Source organism: Plutella xylostella, chromosome 21, assembly GCF_932276165.1.
Source record: "Plutella xylostella chromosome 21, ilPluXylo3.1, whole genome shotgun sequence".
In the NCBI taxonomy this organism is placed as follows: domain Eukaryota; kingdom Metazoa; phylum Arthropoda; class Insecta; order Lepidoptera; family Plutellidae; genus Plutella; species Plutella xylostella.
Genome location: NC_064001.1, coordinates 2,693,334 through 2,713,802, shown reverse-complemented (window position 1 = coordinate 2,713,802; position 20,469 = coordinate 2,693,334). Strand labels below are relative to the sequence as shown.

Below are 20,469 nucleotides of genomic sequence, written 5' to 3'. Positions count from 1 at the left end.
AAGTGGTTCCATTGACTATAAACTTACAGCATAACATAACGTATAGGACGCGGCCACACAACCAACACAATCAAAACCCCTGTCCTACTGTCATAATCTATGGCTAGGTATTATAAATTGTCCAATCAATAACATGCGTATGAGTGGCGTATGAATTCTGGCGACGTTGGCTAAAGTTGGCTTTACCTTTGACGATGAAGTCCTGTAATACCTACTGCCCTCTGTCCTTCCTTATTAGCCTAACCGTGTTTTTAAAATGGCTATAAACCTAGAGTATGGATAGTAAATTTTCTAACTACTACTGGCTACTACGGCTGGCTAGCTAGACTGATTAACCTCTACCTCCACCCCCAGACATCCTGACACTCACCACCTCGCGCTCCTTCACGGTGTCGGACAAGGAGAAGCCGCGCAAGGAGCGGCGCGGGGAGGCGCTGCACCGGCAGGTCGTGTACCGCAGTTCGACTGGCCAAGAGTTGTCTAAGGAACAGCTGTCGCTGATGACGCTGTTCCAGAGGAAACAGGTGAGGATCAGAAGGGATTCTTCTTCTTCGTATAGCGTAACTATCTGTGACAAACACCATGTAGTTATAGTTAGACTAGGGGTTGGTGAGGATCAGCCTCCTTTTTCTTAGGGTCAAATATTATAGTTGGACTAGGGTTTGTTTGGTGAAGTGAGGTGAGGATTGGCTGGTCAGATTAATTGGTAGACGCTGACTCCCCTATGTGTGCCGGTAGTATAGACGTAAGGAACAGGGAGATGCGGCACTCGAAGAGGCTCCTTTGGTGCATCAGTCCACGTAACGCGGTAACCCGTAACACGATATGTTTTCAACACCCAACCGCTCTCCTCAAATTTTGCCAGAAATCCAACTGGACTATCGGGCCGATTACACAAGGTATTACAAAAGTGGGTAAACAGAATGAACCACTTTTGCATTATGAAGAAGCGGAGGAAAGAGCAGAAGAGGATTACCATGAATACCGTCCGATTTAACACAGCTTCCTCTAATACTATTCCTCAATCCCCGCAGGAGTCGGGCACGCTGGACGTGTGGTGGCTGTACGACGACGGCGGGCTCACCATCCTGCTGCCCTACATCATCTCGCAGCGCGCCGCGTGGGGGCACGTCAAGCTCAGGATCTTCGCGCTGGCCAACAGGAGGCACGAGATGGAGCTTGAGGAGAGGAAGTAAGGGGCTTTCAATGATCACGGCTTTTGAGGAACTGCGTATGGTAGATAGTTTGGACACCCTCCGCGAAGGAGTTTAGCGCTAGCAAGTATATGTACCTCCATAATGCCTCCAGAGCGCGAGTCCGTGACGTAGCTAAAATATATTTGCACTGCTGGATAAATACCTCATGCTGCGTGTTATAAACTTTAATTTTTGAGTTCTCGAGTGGAGAACACGAACAGGCAAACGCAGCGTGGGACGGCCTCCTGCGCGCTGCCCGCCTTAGGGTAGCCGGTAGTGGCTGGATGAGGAAGGCCGAGGACCAATCTAGGAACGCCACAACACTGTCAACAGTCTCTAGACCTATGTTTAGCAATGGATGTTTATTGGCTGATGGAAAATCATCAGCCAATAATCTGCTAAATCCACGGCCTTCCTTTCCTCATCCAATCCCTTACTGCAACCTTTCTTAGTGTCATAATCATCATCAACCCGTTATCCGTAACTATAACACTGAGTAATTCCATTCCATGCTACTCCTCTTGCAGCATGGCGAACCTCCTGTCGAAGTTCCGCATCGACTACTCGTCGCTGACGATGGTGCAGGACATCACGGAGGCGCCGCAAGCCGAGACCAAGAAGATGTTCGAGGACATCATAAAGAAGTTCACAGATGAGAATGTTAGGGAAGGTAAGATTTGTAAAGATTTGTAAGTAAGATACTTACAAAAAAAAAAAAGCAAATTATCTCAAAATCAAACTCTCTTGAGTTTCCTAACTGTACCCACCTCTCATAAATAAATACCATTCCAGTACTGACTACTGGTATTCTACATTCATGATAAGACAAGAAAGCTGATCATCACCATCAACATTACAGACACGCCATAGCCTCCTCATCCAACTACCACCGCATACTGGCTAGTTGTCTATTGGCTTTAGTCTAAGTAGATGGCTAAAGAGGACCCCTATTTTAGTGCTGGTGCTGCGTTAAGATATTAGATATCCATAGCGGATGCCCGTGCCGTTGCAGATTTCATTGTTTTTAGGGCAACCATTAACATGTCAAACATAAACACAATAACCTCTACCCTCTCACCCCCAGAGTGGCGCATCAGCGAGACGGAGCTACTGACCCTGGCGGAGAAGACGAACCGGCAGTTGCGCCTGCGGGAGCTGCTGCTGGCCAACTCCGCGGACGCCCGTCTTGTTGTTATGTCGCTGCCGATGCCTAGGAAGGTGAGGATACCATTGTATAAATATCATTGTAGAAATAGATTCGGCTAGGCTTACTGAAGGGCTAACATGGGGCACAAGACGCATCAAGACATGACAATTTTTTTGCTTTTTATCACTGACTTCTTCGAAATCATCCGTTGTGACCCGGTGAGCGTACAAATAGGAAGTCTCCGACGTATTTAGGTAGGTAGTTATACTATTTCCTTGTACAGTAACAGTATACGTACGTCCGACGCACCCTGACGCTAATCAGATCCCTTCACCACAGTGACAAACCCTAGTCTTTACCTCCAGTGTTTGTCACGGACACTCTAATAACACTAATATCGTCATTTGTTCCCCAGGGCTCGGTGTCAGCTCCGCTGTACATGGCGTGGCTGGAGATGCTGAGCCGCGAGCTGCCGCCCACGCTGTTCGTGCGCGGGAACCAGACCTCCGTGCTCACCTTCTACTCGTAGACCCTGGGTGGCAGGGGCATACTGGGAGCTACCGTACCACCATCGACGCTCATCTTCTACTAGTAGACTCAGGGAAGATAGATCAAGGTTATCAAGGCCTTCTAATCGTAGACCCAGGGTAGGGCATCAGGGGATTAGCGCGGCTACCGTACCACTATCGACAGATTAGGAGTTGACTATACTTCAGCTACGAGTATGTTTTATGTCGCGCTACCGATCTATCACACATATTTCGGATCGGTAGAAGTTGCGGTGATAACAACCTGGTCCGACAACGCTAACTTTGCTAACGACTCAAATCACACCAGTGTCAGAAATTAAAGAAAAGGTTGCCCTAATAACCTTTTTTTAGTGTTGGCACTTGTTTCTGATGCAAAGTTAGTTTGGTCGAACTCTAGGTATGTACGGTGGTAGGCTGTAGGAAATTTTGTAAGTGATCGATCTGAAAGCAGGTCAGTAGACCAGAGAAATAAAAAGTAGGAAATTTCCACTTTATAAAGTTGTTCTTGTATAGATTTCCCATTGTTTCTTTATGTAAGATGCTGGATAAGTATGTAAGTTATTTACTTAACTTCTTACGGATGTTTTATCCTACTGATAATATTACAACCATTATGTAGTTAATATTAGGTATAATTAGACGCCTTGAAACAAATCACACTAAGTTACCAAAGAGATAGGCGGTCCTTATTAAGATATTTTAATTTTATTATTATTGAACCAAGTATTATTTAATTTTATATAAGTACTTATGATTTTTTACTTGTAGGTAATGCTTAATTAAATGTTAGGGATATAATTATAATTTGCGAATTAAAGAAAGAAGGTAATAGGTTATTGTTATAAACATTTGAGATAAAATGACATAATAATTGTGTACGCATAATAATTTACCTAATAGCTAAGGTGGCACTGACAACAGTGGCAGTGGCCGTATGGGCATATTTAAGATTAAAGAAGGCTCAGAGGAATCACTCACTCGGATAGCTTTACGAAAAAAATATTTTGGGGACCCTGTATCTACCCTGCAGCTCTAAAACTCCTGAAAAAGCTGCAGAATTTAAACGAAACTTAAAGTTTTTTTTCAGTTTTTTTAAAATAAAATACCTACTGCATTGCCCATTTATGTAAAAGAAAAACACCTATTTATTAAGGGTCTGCAATAGGGAATCGAGGGTTGGCATTGTCATAGAATTATATAGTAAATGATGCTCTACAGCCTTGAAAAAAATCACACAGGTAGCCGAAGAGTCTAGCTAGGTGCTGAATCATTCGAATTTAAGTAAATGCTTATGGATAACTGTAAATTAATTTCGAAAAACCAGTAAATCACACTCCCGTATTGTAACAACTGTGTCGTAATTATAAAGAATTTTCATATGATTCTTATGAAATTATAAAGATAAATGCTTGGACTAGGCGCTAAATACCTTGTTTTTAAATAAACACACACCTATTTTGTGTAAATTAATAACAAACTTGGGCAATTTTTTTCCCTCAAATCTTCATACAAATATCTATGGCGGCTTTCTGTGTTATAAAATCATAAACACAAGCGACGTTTGACTCAGTCGGCCGCTGGCCTCCAAAGAAGGGTCACGTCGGTTTAGGCAGCACTGACAGCTCGCGATCTTTTCGTGTACAGATACAAAATCACTGCACATTGGTTGTCATTGCACTTTTTCAACTTTTATGACACCAACATAATTTGATTTGAAATTGAGGAAGCATAATTCTTACACTATATTCAATACATTTAATTAAATTAGATAGTGGGCAATGTTCTCGCGTGACATTACAGTCTCGTAAAGGTCCGATGAGGAGCAGGAATATAGCGAATTGATCTAAGTGATGACAATACGTAGGAACATTAGGTTAGGATTCATCAAAAACACAGTCTCATGGTACTGGTTGAGGAATGGTCTCGTGAGGATCTGATGAGGGCAGTAACAAGGTGGTGACTGAATTTTATTTCAAAGATGTTAATAGCTAAAAGCATCGAGTTTGGGCTATTAAGTATGTTTTTCAGAGAGACAGAAAGATATTTATTTATATATTTTAGGTTTCCTCTGGATTAGTTAGGTTTACTGGGTTTACTAAATTCATTCGTAACGTAAAATTGATAATGACGGAATTTCTTCTATAGACAGTAGTTACTAAAAAAACCAACGATAGATGGCGTAATTTGCAGAAGTACCTATCTAGTCACCCTGTCACGGGGTGACTTCGGTTGGTAACTCAGAAAAAATACTATATGTTATTGCATCAATAATAAAAAAATCAAGAAAATATTCAAAGTTTCCAACCTCGCACACAAATCACAAAATCATGCCCTGTTCTAGGAGCAGGGTCTACCCTAGTGCATTTTCATGACCACTTTTCGGTTCTACCTTTTTTGACCCAAGATTTATTTGCCAAAGTCTCGTTTCGCCGAAAATCGTATGGCATAAATCTCGATTAGTAAAAAGTTATTTCGCATTATCTTGTTTAGCCTAATAATGGTATGGCCAAATCTTGAATAGCCTAATAATAGGTTTATACAAAGTAATAATATTTGTTTGGCTTTAACTTTGACGGAGCGTCTGTCTATAGCGCAAACTGGTGCCTTGTATTGTTTCCGCTGTTTGGAAAACGCTCCGCTCCGCTTCGCTGCGCTCCGCTTTGGTTTTGATGAACATGTGCACCTAACACGCTACTCCTCGCTTTGCTCGTCGTCGCACCTATCTTTAGGTTTCGATCTCATGGGGTTTGTAATAATTATTGTATGTGTATTATAAATGTATGTTGTATTGCTCGTTAACTTTCGATTTTTTAATCATTCAATATCGTGATTTTCGGGATGTATGAGAAAAAATACCACAATTTGTACATTTACTACATACTTAATATATTATTTATTAAGATAACATTAGGAGAAACAAGATTATACATAGGTATAGACGAACATACATTTGAGCAAACGAAACTTAGGTGTTTAAAGATTGTGCCTAAAGAGTTTTAGACGAAACGAGCCTTATGCCACATAATTCTTGGCAAAGTGATGGTTCGGCCAAAAAAGTTTAGACTAACTGATAACTCGTAATGCGAAATGAGTTTTGGTCAATAAAGATTATGCGAGATGAGGGGAACCGCCACTTTTCACTTGTGTCCCACCGGTTTCGGTGCTCAGCGGAATAGCACCATTAACCATTATTATTCTGAGATATCATCACTTCTTATTCTGAGTTACCCAACATAAAAACACGCCATCTATTGAAATCATTTTTTAATTAGGATTTGTCTATGGTGTGGTCCCCAAATTTAAGGGTAAAAGCGAAATAATTATATTTTAACCTTTTTTTATACCTATTATATTAAAAGACCAATTCAACGATACCCTACCTACACCATCAAAATAACCGGAAAAAATATCAGCCCCAATTTACTTGTATGGGAGAGGGAGTACCCCAATATTTTTTTGGGGTACTCCCCATATCTATGCGAAATATCAGCTTGATATCTTTACCCGTTTCTGAGAAAAAGGGCGGTGACAGACAGACAGTCAGTCAGACAGACGGACAACAAAGAGATCTTATAACGGTTGCTTTTTTTCCTTTTGAGGTACGAAACCCTAAAAATAAGAAAAAATATTATTCTGCTACCAAAAAATATACTTACAAACATACAATCGAAAAATATTACCCTCCTCCTTCGGCAGTCGGGTAAAAACAAGTGAGACAGGGGGTCATTCTGGACTTTTGTTCTACGAGTTTTAAAAATTAACAAAAAAAAAACCTTTTTCATAGAAACTTTGATGACACGTGACTTTTAACCATGGAAAACGAATATTTTTTTTCGTGAATTTGCAAAACTCGTAGAACAAAAGTTGTTCAGAATGACCCCTTGAGTTGAGTCATCCCCTTTCGGCTTAGTATACCCTTAGTATCTACACTTTAATACCTGTAGTTACCTTTCTACAAGTAAGTAAATACTACATTTGTTTAGAAAGCTAATCGGGTTCCGAGTATGGAGAAAAGTGGCACCCCTATTAATTTCTACTCTTTCCTGGTGCTTACCAGTGTAATTAAAAATTATACTTACCCTCAAATCACTACTTGAAAATAATTGTCAATAATGTTGGCGAGTAAAAGTATGACCCACTGTGCAAACTTACATGTGTGCGTGTCACTGCGTGTGCTGTGTGAAGAGCATTGAAAACCCAAATTTGGCGGGGCACGTCACCCTGTACGGGCCCTTAAATGAATTCATAATGGCATTTTTATGATAGTTAATTAAGTATAATTAAGTACGTAGAGATTTAAATATTTTATTGATTGTACTTAGGTATTTTAGACCAATAAATTCGTTATTTTACTATTAGTGTGGATTTTCTTTATTTTTAATGAAAATATCATGAAATATCGTATTAAGTATTTTTTTAGTTTATATTATCACTGCACAGACTTTATGTCCGTGCCTGTAAGTAATATATATTACGGTCAAGTCCGAACCTACACTAAACAGAGAATCTCGTTTATCTCGAAAACCGTAACAGATATATCGAAAAACTAATGAAAATTAGGGGGTACCAAATTTTCATTAGTTTTTCGATATCTGTTACGGTTTTCGAGATAAACGAGGAAATAAGGACAAATTACTTGATTCAAAAAGAGACTAAACAGTTCACGATTTTTCAAACATTTTCTCTGTTTAGTGTAGATTCGGACTTGACCGTTTGTACATGGGTCCCACGTGTAGAGAATCCCTTGTTGCGGGGGTGTATCCTCATAGAGGGTACCAAATTTTCATTAGTTTTTCGATATCTCTTACGGTTTCCGAGATAAACGAGGAAATAAGGACAGGCAATCTCTACACGTTGGGCCCATGTAAAAACAGTCAAGTCAGAATCCACACTACAAAGAGGATAAGTATTAAAAGTATGTATATGTTAAATGAAATGAAAGCACTTGTAACTAATAAATTCCTTGTTTAATTATCCCAAAAACTGCGACCGAATGGCGTAGTGGTTAGTGACCCTGACTACTGAGCCGAAGGTCCCGGGTTCGATTCCCGGCTGGGGCAGATATTTGTTTAAACACAGATGTTTGTTCTCGGGTCTTGGGTGTTGATATTTATATTTAGTATCTATCTATCTATGTATTTGTGTAGATATATCAGCTGTCCGACACCCATAACACAGGTTCTGCCTAGCTTGGGGTCGGATGGCCGTGTGTGAGATGTCCCCACATATTTATTATTATTATTATTATCAGTACTTAAATTGTAATATATAGTTACTTACGTTACATTTGTTCAACTAAATTTTCCGACTTACAATAAGCAGACAAAATGTTTCTTTATCTGATCGCGTTATACCGATTTATGTAAAAGAAGAAGCACGGTACTTAAATGATTACATAACTAATGGCATTTTCATTATTACTAAATTATCTGTAAGACTAGGTAGTACTAGTACTAGACGTAGAAACGCAGGTTGTTTGGTATCCTGGTGAAAATGATTGAATCCCAGTACAGAATACCCGATTTCAGGAAGACAATCTTTAAACAAATTCTAAAATAAAATTGTACTATCATCAGTCTTGACCGAGTAGGTAAGTAACCCGGATGAAATTGGCATCCCACCCAGCAGTAGGTACATAAGTATCTACTTGGTTGGTACTCCGAAGTAGGTACCTACCTAGATTTAGCCCCTGTTCCACAATGTCTGGTTAGTCGCTACCTGTCCGATAAAATACATGCTGTCACTGTCTAAAAAATAATAACAGAGAGTGACAGTATGTATTTTATCCGTCAGGTAGCCACTAACCAGACATTGTGGAACAGACCCTAATATGTTGGTGCAAATACTTACCTACCAAAATGACCCTGAAGACTGCCACATGCTTCCTCAGAATCATAAATTGTATGTAAATTTTACAAGTGTAACCACAGTCTTCGGTAGTATAGTGGTCAGTATCCCCGCCTGTCACGCGGGAGACCGGGGTTCGATTCCCCGCCGGAGAGATCTTTTTGTGTTTACATACCTACATTACATTTTATTCATGAATTTCATTATCTATTATGATGACAGTCATTATTATTTATGCTATCATATTCGTAATTATTTATTTTTACCTATTGAGGACAGTAAAAATAACAAAACTCTTAATAGTTTTTGGAAAGGTGGATAAAACCATAATATTATTAAATTATGATGATACTCACATGGAAACGAACTACCTATGATCTACGGGGTGGATTAAAGAAAAATCCAAGACAAAGGAGATAGTATGTAGCACTTAAATAAAAAAACATTCACCAAATATATTACAACTTTTATTTTTCACACATATTTTCAGAGATTTAATTTAGTTTTTAAAATAGAAAATAAAAATAAACTATTTACATATAGGTATAACAGTAATGCTTCAGAATAACAATAATTTTAGCTTAAATTACGATGTGTTGTGTTTCTATGATTTGACTTTTGCATGTACGCCAAGAAATACATAGTATGCTGGACAGAATAAAGTGTGAGGATTGGTATGATTATTTGATAGCAGGATGCATGCAAATGCTTTTACGAAAGGCCATAGATACATCCTACAAATCAACACATATGAATTCAAATATAACAATATGTATTTTGAATGGGTAAATATACAATCTGTGGAGGGTGTACGATCGATGGCCGAAAATGCGAAAGTAATATCGTAAAGCGATATGTATAGGACGGTGGTCAGTGATTGATGACTTTGCGATCATGATTTCAACTAGATATGTATTTCGATACAGAGTACAATAAAAATCTTCATTACATGGCTTGATTACATAGAAGGAAATCCTTTATACTGTTTTATTTATGATTCGACTTGGGGCAGACCATCCTAACGACTAGTTAGTACTATTAATGTGTGCATTTAAATTTGTCTATGTTAGCGTATACGTTAGTCTAGTTATGTTTAAGATGGATGACTCGTGATACACATGGTCGAAACTACCAGCACCTCTTTTTTCTCTAGAACAATACCGAGACGGCTCTATGGAACACAAATTACAGAAAGTATTAGAAAAACACGTTGCAGAAACGCGTATTGTAAGAAATTTTAATATAAATATATCTAAATATATAAATGACAGACATAAACTTTACACAGCCATACTCCTTTAATTAAATAAATAATAGGTACAAATAATAAATTCTTAATGTTAACGGAAATAAGAGGGGTGTCCCACAGTAACAGAAGGCGTAATTTACGGGGATAAGTCCATGGAATTTAGTTCAAAAATAAATTATTACCTATTTCTTAGACCTTTTTGAACTAAGAAATCGTCACCGAATATGCGAGGTTATGGAAACAGAAATAAATGAACACCCCCCCAATATTACATTGGCTAAATACTCATACCTCAAACCATTACAGCATAATAGACACAGTAAAAATTATAATTTTTGGTCAAAGAATTTTTAAGTTTCAATCGTAAAAACAATACTTAAATATGAGATTTCATTCCAAGTACCAATTTGTATTCAGTTCTTATGCTTGCTACAGGAACATTCTCATCATAACGTGTAATGTAGGTACATTGTTTATTGTAAAGTATTCACTAATGTCCTATATCCTATTTGTGTTGATACAGGCTTGTTTTGTAAAGTCTTTCACTGTCGCCGTGTTGAAACTGCACTTGCGTTAGTATCACTTCCCTTCCATTTTAAGAAATACTTAATTTTGGCTCACATAGCAATTTTTTACCCTCAAAACAACAATAAAATACGTTATTAAAAATATCTAAACCGAATCAATAGTTCAGCTTTTGATGCATTCATTACAAGTACCATAGCGACAGATTTCCCAACTAAAACATCCAATTTACTCTGAAATTCGCTAAGGTTAACCTCGTCGCCAAAACTTTGCATTTCTGTAACGGAAGGCGTGCGACGCGGCGTGTGGCGGGCGGGGATATGGCAACACTGTGGTCAGTAGACGCAGCGCGGGGCGCGGGGGGCGGGCGCGGGGGGCTCACTCCGACTCCGCGTCCGCCTCGTCGTCGTCGTCGAAGCCGGTCCAGTCGGCTGATTCAAGGTAGCCCTGCATCACCTGAAATGTGCGGGTTGAGGGATTAGATGCATGAAGTGTGGCCGGTTAGTTTTTATCAAGCTACACCACACACCTTGGACGGGGGTTGATAAATTACAAAAAAAAATATAGGTTTGAATATAGAGAAAGTGGCTGTAGGAAGTAAGTTTTGTAACCTACAAAACGTGCTGTATCGAAGGGGTGCGTCACAGCGAGATATCGTCAGTCCGGCCACCATTCCGTGCGCTTTATGATTTTTTGAATTAAGCAAGTGATAAAAATTATCGATAAAAATATATTATTAGTATGGTACCTAACCAACGCAACGGGCGACGGCGATAAGGCAGATCTAGAACTTCATGGCTGGATTCCTTTTGCGGACACTGGAGTGAGATGACAAGGAAAGGTGGAAAACCTAGGGAAGTGGGAGTCTCACAGCTTGGCAAAGGGAAAAATGTTAAATTAATAATAAAACGTTGCATACTCACAGCGTACTCAATGACCGCGAGATGGCAGAACACGTACTGGTCGGGCATCTGTATGGAGTGCGCCCTCTGCGCCCGCACGCGCTCCACTGTGCCGCGCACGTCGGCGACGCCCTCCGCCTCTAGGCGCGACAGGCAGATGTCCAGCGTCAGGAATGTGCCTGGAATTTGTACGTTCGAGGGTTTAATTAAAAGAAACTGTCTTAACCTCCAGAGACCCAGAGACCTCATACGATGACATAATGTGGAGACCCACGAAAGGGCAATAGTAAATATAGTTTTAGGTCTGGGTCTTAGGAGGTAAAAAGGGGCATATGTCCAGCGTCAGGAATGTGCCTGGAATTGTACGTTGGACGGTTAAATTATAAGTAAAAACTGTCTTAACCTCTAGAGACCCAGATACCTCATACGATGACATAATGAGGAGACCCACGAAAGGGAAATAGTAAATATAGCTTTAGTTCTGGGTTTTAGGAGGTAAAAAGGGGCATATGTCCAGGGTTAGGAATGTGCCTGGAAATGTAGATGAGACGGTTAAATAAAAACATCTGTCTTAACATTTATGACGAAAGAGTATAACTTAGGGGATCATTACAAATAACTTTATCCCGTTGGCAGGTGAATGTACTCGTCATACTGTAAACTTTCATTATGGGACCATCAGGAAAAACAAAACGGCTGTTTCATAGTAAAGTTAAATATTATTGACGATTTCAGAATTGGTTCCATAATTAAAGGTATACAGTATGGATGACGAGTATAATCACCTGCCAACGCGATAGTTTCTAATAAACAAGCACCCTATATACAAATATGGACTCTTTATCTCAGCCGCCAAGCCTAGCCAAGCAAAGCTCGTAGGAAAATGCCTACTATGTGATATTAACATTGTTAACGTTTAAAGTCATACATATAAAACCGACAACTAATTTCAGTAATTTGAAAAACATACCTGTTCGTCCAATGCCAGCTGAACAATGTACTATGATGGGAGGTCCTCTGCTGTGGCCGACCCATTTATCACCGAGCCTGTAATAAGAGAAAACATAATTGTTATTGAAAAATCCACAGTTGCGTGCTGAGCCAAATCTTACCAGGGACCGGATGAATAGAAGTGGAGAGAAAGTGAGATGATCGAATAAACTATGTTTTTCTCGCATCCTTAAAGGCGCCTCTAGCGGCTACTATCATGAAACTTTCCACCGAAAATGCAAAGTACCTATGTAATAAGTTTGTTTTTTAATGCCTAGTTGCAGAATGGAACTCAAAGCTAATGTCGGCATTAAATCTATGTCTGTCTATTTCTATCCGTATATTGATGTCGATTCTGAAGGCAGAAATTCTAATTTTAAGGCTGTCAAACTAAAAAAATTGCTAGCATAAAATGATTACGGAAACAATCATAGAGTCGAATTTTAAACAAAGAAATTAAGGTTTTGACAGCTCTAAATTTAGAATTTCTGCCTGCAGAATCGACATCATTGTCATATGCAAGCATATGCAAGGCAACAATCAATTTAATGTCCACATTGCAAGGCAACAATCAATTTAATGTCGACATTATTTTAAACTTCTTTTCTGCAACTCAGTTCCCGTACAGCAGCTACACAACTAAATCCACTCACTGCGCAGTAGCGTCGGCCTGCGCGCGGCGCACCATGGTCTATGTCTCTGGTCACTCGTTGTCTATGGAAGGGTACAACTAGGTCACTCACTGCGCGGTGGCGTCGGCCTGCGCGCGGCGCACCATGGTCTATGTCTCTGGTCACTCGTTGTCTATGGAAGGGTACAACTAGGTCACTCACTGCGCGGTGGCGTCGGCTTGCGCGCGGCGCACCATGGCGAGGAACTCGAGCACGGGCGCCGCGCGGCCGCCGCCCGGCACGCCGTAGTCCGGCCAGCACGTGTACTGCCCGTGCCAGATGGGGCGCGACTCGTTCGTCTGGGGAAGGGGATATACTTGGTTAGTTATTATTTTTAGGGTTGCATGAGGATAAAGATAAAGATAAAATACTCTTTATTGCACACAAAAAGAAGCAGTTTCACAAACATAGCAAAAGAAATAGTACAATCAGCGGCCTTATTACTAAAAGTAATTTCTTCCAGACAACCGCATAGATAGGAAATAGACAATATGAGAAAGGGTAACATGTGAAAACAAGAGATAATTACAAACTGCATATTAAAACTTATCCGCCTGTCTTACAGAAGATATAATCCAGCTGTCGTACAGGCTCTGGTTAGCTTGGGGTCGGATGGCCGTGTGTGACATATCCGCACATATTATTACAATATCATTACTATACCTGTAGGTTGGTGAGCGTCAGCAGCGACACAGTGGCATGATCGCTGTATAGGTATATCAGCTAGATGAACATATATTTTACAGTCGTAGCCCGTACAGTCCGGCACCTCTTGGGGTCAGACACCCCTACATATTATAAAATAATTACCTGTAGGTTGGTGAGCGTGAGCAGCGACACGGTGGCGTGTTCCCGCTGCACCACAGACCGCGCGGTCACAGCGAGGTGCCCGTGCACGGCGCGCCCCGCCGCCGGCCAGTATTGCCCGCACTTCACTCGCCCTCGCTCCACCGCGCGAGTTGTCATCACGATCACTAGGGAGTGTTGTTCCCAGACCATGCGCCAGAAGTCTGCGTAGGTTTTGGGGAGAGGGCCTGTGGGTAAGAGGGATAGGTTATGAATTAGTTTAGGGTCTAGTGAAACGGGACGGCGCGGCGACGTGACGAACCACAGAATATATGGCAGTTTGTTTTTAGTAAGTGGGTAGGAATTATTGAAATGTTTAGTATCCCTTTAGAGATGCGGGGTCAAATATGTTACAGCCGCGCGACCATTGGTGCGGGTTATGCCACCCAGCTGTTAAGCCTATACATATTTCCTGTCTATTCGTCAGAATCCTCTTTTATGTTTCATTCATAAATGCAACATGCCAATGCCCCAATTTTTGCCACGATTAAATAATCATGATAACTAATTTTGTTTGCAAATATATATGATTTATATGTAGTTACATAACATGCAAACGCACTCACCCTGTGTACAAATAAACGCGTTCTTCTGTTTATACCCGTCCACGTAATTCGCATTGATATAGTCTGAACTAGGATCATTGGGGTCCGCCTGGGATAGAACCACGCGCGAGTGGTCGTAGCAGAGGACGTCCGTGTAGCGGTTCTTGGCTAGGTTCGCTGGCAGTCTGAAATTAGATAAAATCGGGGTTAGTAATGTGAGGCTAGGTTCGCTGTCTAGAATGTGAGAAATAGGGGGGTTAGAAACTGGATCAGTTTATTTTAAATGTAATTTTAGTTACATGGAAAGTGCACTGTATCATTGCTATGTTATTTATCTATCACACCGTCAAGATTTATTGTCCGCAATATTGATTTCAGCAATCTACATACTTATATCGCTTGTAAGGGCTGAACATACTAGAATAACTTCGAAAGGATTCAAACTGACTTAGCGAGCACCATATTCTATGTTGCACATTTTACACCGCTATTTCAATTTCTAATGTTACACATTTCACGTCAATTCTACCAGTCTAAAAAAGATGGCCATAGCTCTCTTAGTGCCATTTCCTATCTTTCACATTTCACACACCAAATCACTGGGCATAGACGCCAGCATTTCTTATCCTGTACGTTTTACACTCAACTACTACTACAACTACTCAACAGTCACTTGGAGTGACAGAAGGGCCGTAATGCGGGATAACACGCACTTTATTTTACTTGCAGCGCTGCCAATACACACTGACATAACAGGAATCATGTACGCTATGTATTTTAAGCGCAGCACACACGATTAACTGTTCACATTGTGGAAAGTTTCCATTTCTTATCCTGCACATTTCACACTCACTTGGCATAGTGGAAGGTGCTGGTGCGGACATCCCCATCTTTTCGTACACAGCATGCAACTTAAACGTCGCTAATATGAGTAGTCAATTTACTCACCAAAACCTACTCCAACGCTAGTGTATGCCACTCACACGCTAACAAGAAGAAGACGCCACTTCTGCTTATCTTGCACATTTCACACAGCTACTCTAAACTATACCCTATTCTCCAATTCTAATATAACACATTTCACATTCACTTGGCATGACGGAAGGTCCCGGCAGGGGGGCGCGCGCGCAGCTCCTCATACTCTTACTCAGAGCAATCGTGTGAACCGAAGCTATTTATAGATTTATCTTCCCTGAGCACGCTACAGTTTATATATCTTATCCTGCACATTTCACACAGCTATTAGCTACTCACTTGGCATGATGAAACGTGCCGGCTGGCGGGCGCGCCCGTATCTCCTCATATTCAGCCACGAGGCCGCGGCGACGCAGCGCGCGGGCGCGGGCCAGCAGCGCCGCCGGGGCCAGCGCCGCGCCGCCGCCCGAGCACTCGTCGTCGGATAGAGCTGGGGACTGTTCCGCGTCCGACCACGTGCGGCCCGCTGCGGAGTAAAAAGTTCGTGAGTTGGTCGCTAGATGGCGCTTATACGATATCCTAATAGTGATTATTATAAAATTATTATAAAAATTGGCACCATTGGCTGACACCTTGGATAACATATGGATTTTTATTGAATTAACATTTAGGCAACTTTTGTGATTCCTACGAAAAACCTTCTAAAGCCAAGGAAAGCTCGCGGGATAAGCTACTACATATTAATATAAGAGCAGCGCCGCCGCCCGAGCACTCGTCGTCCGAGAGGGCGGGGGATTGTTCCGCGTCTGACCACGTGCGGCCCGCTGGCGGGAGGAAAGATGTAAGTTAGAGGTGTACGCTTCAGCCGCTAGATGGCGCTAATACGATATTCTAATAATTACGGATCCTTTAAGACGACGTAAAGAAACAATGGGGCCTCACCTTTACGTTTAAAGGGGAAAAGGCCTGGACACATTTTTATAAAAAATTACATGATGTAGTAAGCTGACACCCTGTATTAACACCTTGGCTCTTTTACAATTCAGTTTATTTTTACACCAGATAAAACTAAAATCAACATGCACAGATTAAGTAACAACGTAATTTTCAATAACATTTCGCCACCCATATCTATATTGTTTGATCGCTTTAATCTAGCTTATACGGTAACCGTTTTGTATGTTAATAAATATCACAAAATGGATTAGGAAATAAGTACGCAATTTCTTATTTGTACATCCTTATTCATATTGAACGATTAACGATAACACGACATTAATTTCGTAATAGTGTTATCAACTAATCATACGTTAATATCGTTGATTATGATGTCATAACTGTGTCAGTTGTTTGACCGAGTTTTATAGGATACTTAACTCTGTCTCGCTCGATAATAAGGTCACTTCATATCAAGTAAAGGTTACATTAACCCACATTACATACAAGTGGTCTATTGATCGTAATTTAAGTAGAACGTTTGGTATATTTCCTCTGTTGACACTTGAATTTCATACCTTTTAAGGTAAATAGCACGTAGAAAATTATTGACACGGTAATTTGAAATTTCGCTAGTCTCATTAAACAGGTAAACATTTTTCTATATAAAACTTATCACTTAAATACGAAGAAATTTTAAAATAAACTATTTAGTTCACGACCGGTTTTCCAATAGACTCACATATTTTATGCTACTACTACAATAACAAGAATTGCGATAAGAACGGTAAGTACTTTTTAGAAAGAAAACCCAATGCCTCCCGTATATTTTTTATACTACAAAGATTAGAGTAATAAAATGGATGCTACAACACAGAAACCGTACAAAACGTATTCAGTACACAATTTTGTAAAAGCGTAACCAATTTTCCCATTTCCTGACTAACTGGCATCAACGTACGATGTACACCGGAGTGGGCGGCATAATTACAGATTAAAACTCGAGACATGGCATAATTATTTAGCTAACATTAACATACGAGTAACATTGAACAAACGCTTTCCGAATAGATACCATACCCTTGCTTCGAGTTACTTTTAAACGATAATTTTAGACGTTGTGTGTTACGTTGCCTAGTCTTTAAATCGATTGAAACTATGTAAATAGATTGTGTACACACCAGCGAATATTTTAGATTGTGTTGGTATTTGCATTTTTACATTTTTAGTTTTTTACTGTAGGGTAAACAAACACAATGTCAAAATGATTGACAGTCATTCGGTTAACAGACTACCTGTAACAAATTCATTCCTAGTAAAAAGGTTTATAAAAATAAATATGAATATGTGGGGACATCTCACACACGGCCATCCGACCCCAAGCTAGGTAGAACCTGTGTTATGGGTGTCGGACAGCTGATATATCTACACAAATACATAGATAGATACATATTGAATATATAAACGACAACCAGACACAAGGCAAACACAAATGCTCATCACACAAATGTTTGCCCTGGGCGGGATTCGAACCCGCGGCCCTCAGCTTCAGAAGCAGCTTCACTACCGCCTTAGCTACGGTGCCGTTTATAAAGTTAAAATAAGATTTTATACTCACTGCTTATATCTAAGTCATCCTCGTCTCCAGAGTTAATATGCCTGCTTTTCATACTATTTGTGTCTCCATTGTAGCTATGTGTATGCCTGGAATAGGAAATTTAATAATTATAGTAACATCATAGTGAAAGGGATGGATAATAATGAAAAGAAATGATTTGAACGTAGTTGAATACTTGCGCCATAGGGGTCCTACAAGCTAAGGCTTTCCTCAGAAACTCAGAATATTGACTATCTCGATTATTATTATTCTGAGAAATAGGCTAGGCTTTAGCGACATCTATGGGACTGAAATTGAACTATTGTATAAAAGTTATTGGATAAAATTTTATTTATTTATTTAACTCTTTATTGTTCAAATATTACAAATAAAAGTACAAAGGGTGGACTTAATGCTAAAAGCATTTTCTGCCAGTCAACCCGCAGGAGGTACGGAAAAAAATGGTAATAAGGTGTACAAAAAAAGAATTAAAAAAAGGAAAAGAATAGTAAACCTAAGTCACTAAATTTAACCCCTGTTCTGTAAATCTCCCCAACCGGGGATCGAACCCGGGACCCTCGGCATAGCAGTCAAGTTCACTAACCACTATGCAATCCGGCCGCCATTGGTATTCGCTTCCAGATAAATGGGTTAAACTTCAAAACAATGTAAGATTCATGTATTTTTCCTAAATAAACAACGCTATCTTAATACGAACTAGATGGAGTGTCAGTGCAAAAGAAACGTCTCAACAAAATTAAATAAACACCCATTGACAAAAGAATAAAGAGGACTTGGCATAAAAATCGGTACTTAAAAATACAGGGTGTTGCAAAAAGGGTATATCAAGCCGAAACCAGCATGTTCAGCATGTTATATCTAAGCCCGGGAAAGAAGTCAGAATCTCAAAATACGTTACCGTTTTTGAGTAATTAACGTCCAAAATTTTACTCGAAAACTGGGTACCAACAACCCTATCGTGACACAGTGACCTACATATCAACGAGTGTCAACGACCTTATAAAATCACGTACCTATGGAAACCGATCCGTTCATTTTTAAATATTTTATTCTTTAAGCCCGCGCTACACTCGCGCCGCGAAAGCGTAAAATGCGAGTTCACGCCGGTATTTATTTTTACTTGTCTCTAATATTACGTAAATAATAGACAGTGAAAGAAAAGACTTAGTAAAACTATTTCTGTTTATTTAATTGGGTTATGAATTCCGACGAAATAAAAATGCCGGAAACGGGAACGGGTCTTCGACTTACTGGTTACTGGCAACATCGTAGTTTATTATTTTTTCTATTGGCAACAAGGCAACAATATGGCAACGGGTGGAAAAATTGCTTTCTGCTTTTTTATGTTTACTAAATAATATTACTAGTAACTAATTTGGAAGTTCATAGGAATAATTATAATCGAGATTCAGTGCGGATTTAAACTTTAGCATAATTAAACCGAAACACTTGGAACTTACACAAGTCAGACCGATTTAACCTTTTTCTCGTGGTTCAAGTGTTTCGTTGTTTTTCGTGTTAAGTATTACTTCAAAACAGTTAGTATTGTGAAAGTGGAATGTGATTAATGTGATTATTTGAGGCTGCGGTGGTTCATCAGATGTCTGTGAAGAGTTGAAGATGCAGTGTTGTGTTTGTTGTGGAAAAGGATTGTTGTGAAAATGGATTGAACTTTGGAATTAACTAGGTATGTTTTTCTTTGATTGTATCCCAATAATGTTCTTGTTGCAATGTTTCAAAACTAGGGAGGTATAACGTATAAATTCCAAACATACTCTTGTGTTTCTAATCAGTAATATTTCTAATTTGCGGCCTCCGATTTATCATATGTTTTTGAGGTTATGTTTTTGTTTACAATAAACACGTCAGCTTTTGACGTAATGATATTAGAACGTAGGGTTGCCAAAAACGATACAGACTAAAATATGGATTAAATTTTGTATGGGACGATAAAAATGTCGTGCGCCCGATTCCAACATCGAAAACGTTATCTGCGGCATAAGTTGTGTGGACCCTTTTCGGCTTAATATACCAATTTTGCAACACCCTGTATATCGTCGTCTCTTTTTAACTTATTGGTGTTATCGTACGTAAAAAAGGACAACAGTAGTTTTGTCTTTGCCTAAAATTACAACATTGCGATCGGTCGCCATGTTGATTGACCAAGATTGACATCCAAACACAAGGTACTTCAGCTGTCAAACAATTTGTTTCAATGACCAAAAAAAAAAAGAGGACATGCCCTATCCACGAAAAAAACGCGCTTTGGTTTCAATTAAAATGGCGGCTTGCTTCTTGAAAAATGTAAACAAACAAATTGTTTGACAGCTGAAGTACCTTGTGTTTGGATGTCAATCAACATGGCGACCAGTCGCAATGTTGTATTGTAATTTTCGTGGATAGGGCAGGTCCTCTTTTTTTTCTTTGGTCATTGGTTTGTTTACATTTTTCAAGAAAAAAGCCGCCATTTTAATTGACACCAAAGTTTAGGTAAGCGCATTTTTTTCGTTGATATGGCATGTCCTCTCTTTATTCTTTTGTCAATGTAAACA

The 20,469-nt window shown here is 39.7% G+C and overlaps 2 protein-coding genes and 1 non-coding gene across 7 annotated transcripts in view; 2 read left to right on the top strand and 1 right to left on the bottom strand.

The window, feature by feature from the left end:
* Positions 1 to 4,139, top strand: part of LOC105387563 (bumetanide-sensitive sodium-(potassium)-chloride cotransporter) — a 38,047-nt gene extending 33,908 nt beyond the window's left edge. For both annotated transcript variants that reach the window (XM_038115963.2, XM_048628712.1), the window contains 5 exons: positions 355 to 524; positions 1,035 to 1,192; positions 1,724 to 1,866; positions 2,281 to 2,414; positions 2,759 to 4,139. In XM_038115963.2, the coding sequence (XP_037971891.2) occupies positions 355 to 524; positions 1,035 to 1,192; positions 1,724 to 1,866; positions 2,281 to 2,414; positions 2,759 to 2,872 (719 nt within the window). In that variant the 3' untranslated portion in view covers positions 2,873 to 4,139. The remainder of the gene's footprint in view (positions 1 to 354; positions 525 to 1,034; positions 1,193 to 1,723; positions 1,867 to 2,280; positions 2,415 to 2,758) is intronic.
* A 4,664-nt stretch (positions 4,140 to 8,803) lies between these two features.
* Trnad-guc lies at positions 8,804 to 8,875 on the top strand. Its single transcript has one exon. It is a non-coding gene; the product is annotated as a tRNA-Asp (tRNA).
* A 299-nt stretch (positions 8,876 to 9,174) lies between these two features.
* Positions 9,175 to 20,469, bottom strand: part of LOC105387564 (tyrosine-protein phosphatase non-receptor type 9) — a 70,061-nt gene continuing 58,766 nt past the window's right edge. For 2 of the 4 annotated variants that reach the window (XM_048628715.1, XM_048628714.1), the window contains exons 8-15: positions 17,918 to 18,003; positions 15,703 to 15,889; positions 14,470 to 14,633; positions 13,868 to 14,091; positions 13,220 to 13,356; positions 12,367 to 12,443; positions 11,418 to 11,575; positions 9,175 to 10,950 (exon numbers count right to left, since the gene is read on the bottom strand). In XM_048628715.1, coding sequence (XP_048484672.1) covers positions 10,873 to 10,950; positions 11,418 to 11,575; positions 12,367 to 12,443; positions 13,220 to 13,356; positions 13,868 to 14,091; positions 14,470 to 14,633; positions 15,703 to 15,889; positions 17,918 to 18,003 — 1,111 coding nt within the window. In that variant the 3' untranslated portion in view covers positions 9,175 to 10,872. Of the gene's footprint in view, positions 10,951 to 11,417; positions 11,576 to 11,679; positions 11,751 to 11,856; positions 11,928 to 12,366; positions 12,444 to 13,219; positions 13,357 to 13,867; positions 14,092 to 14,469; positions 14,634 to 15,702; positions 15,890 to 17,917; positions 18,004 to 20,469 lie in introns of those variants that run through there. The other 2 variants (XM_048628716.1, XM_048628717.1) reach the window with 2 other exon arrangements.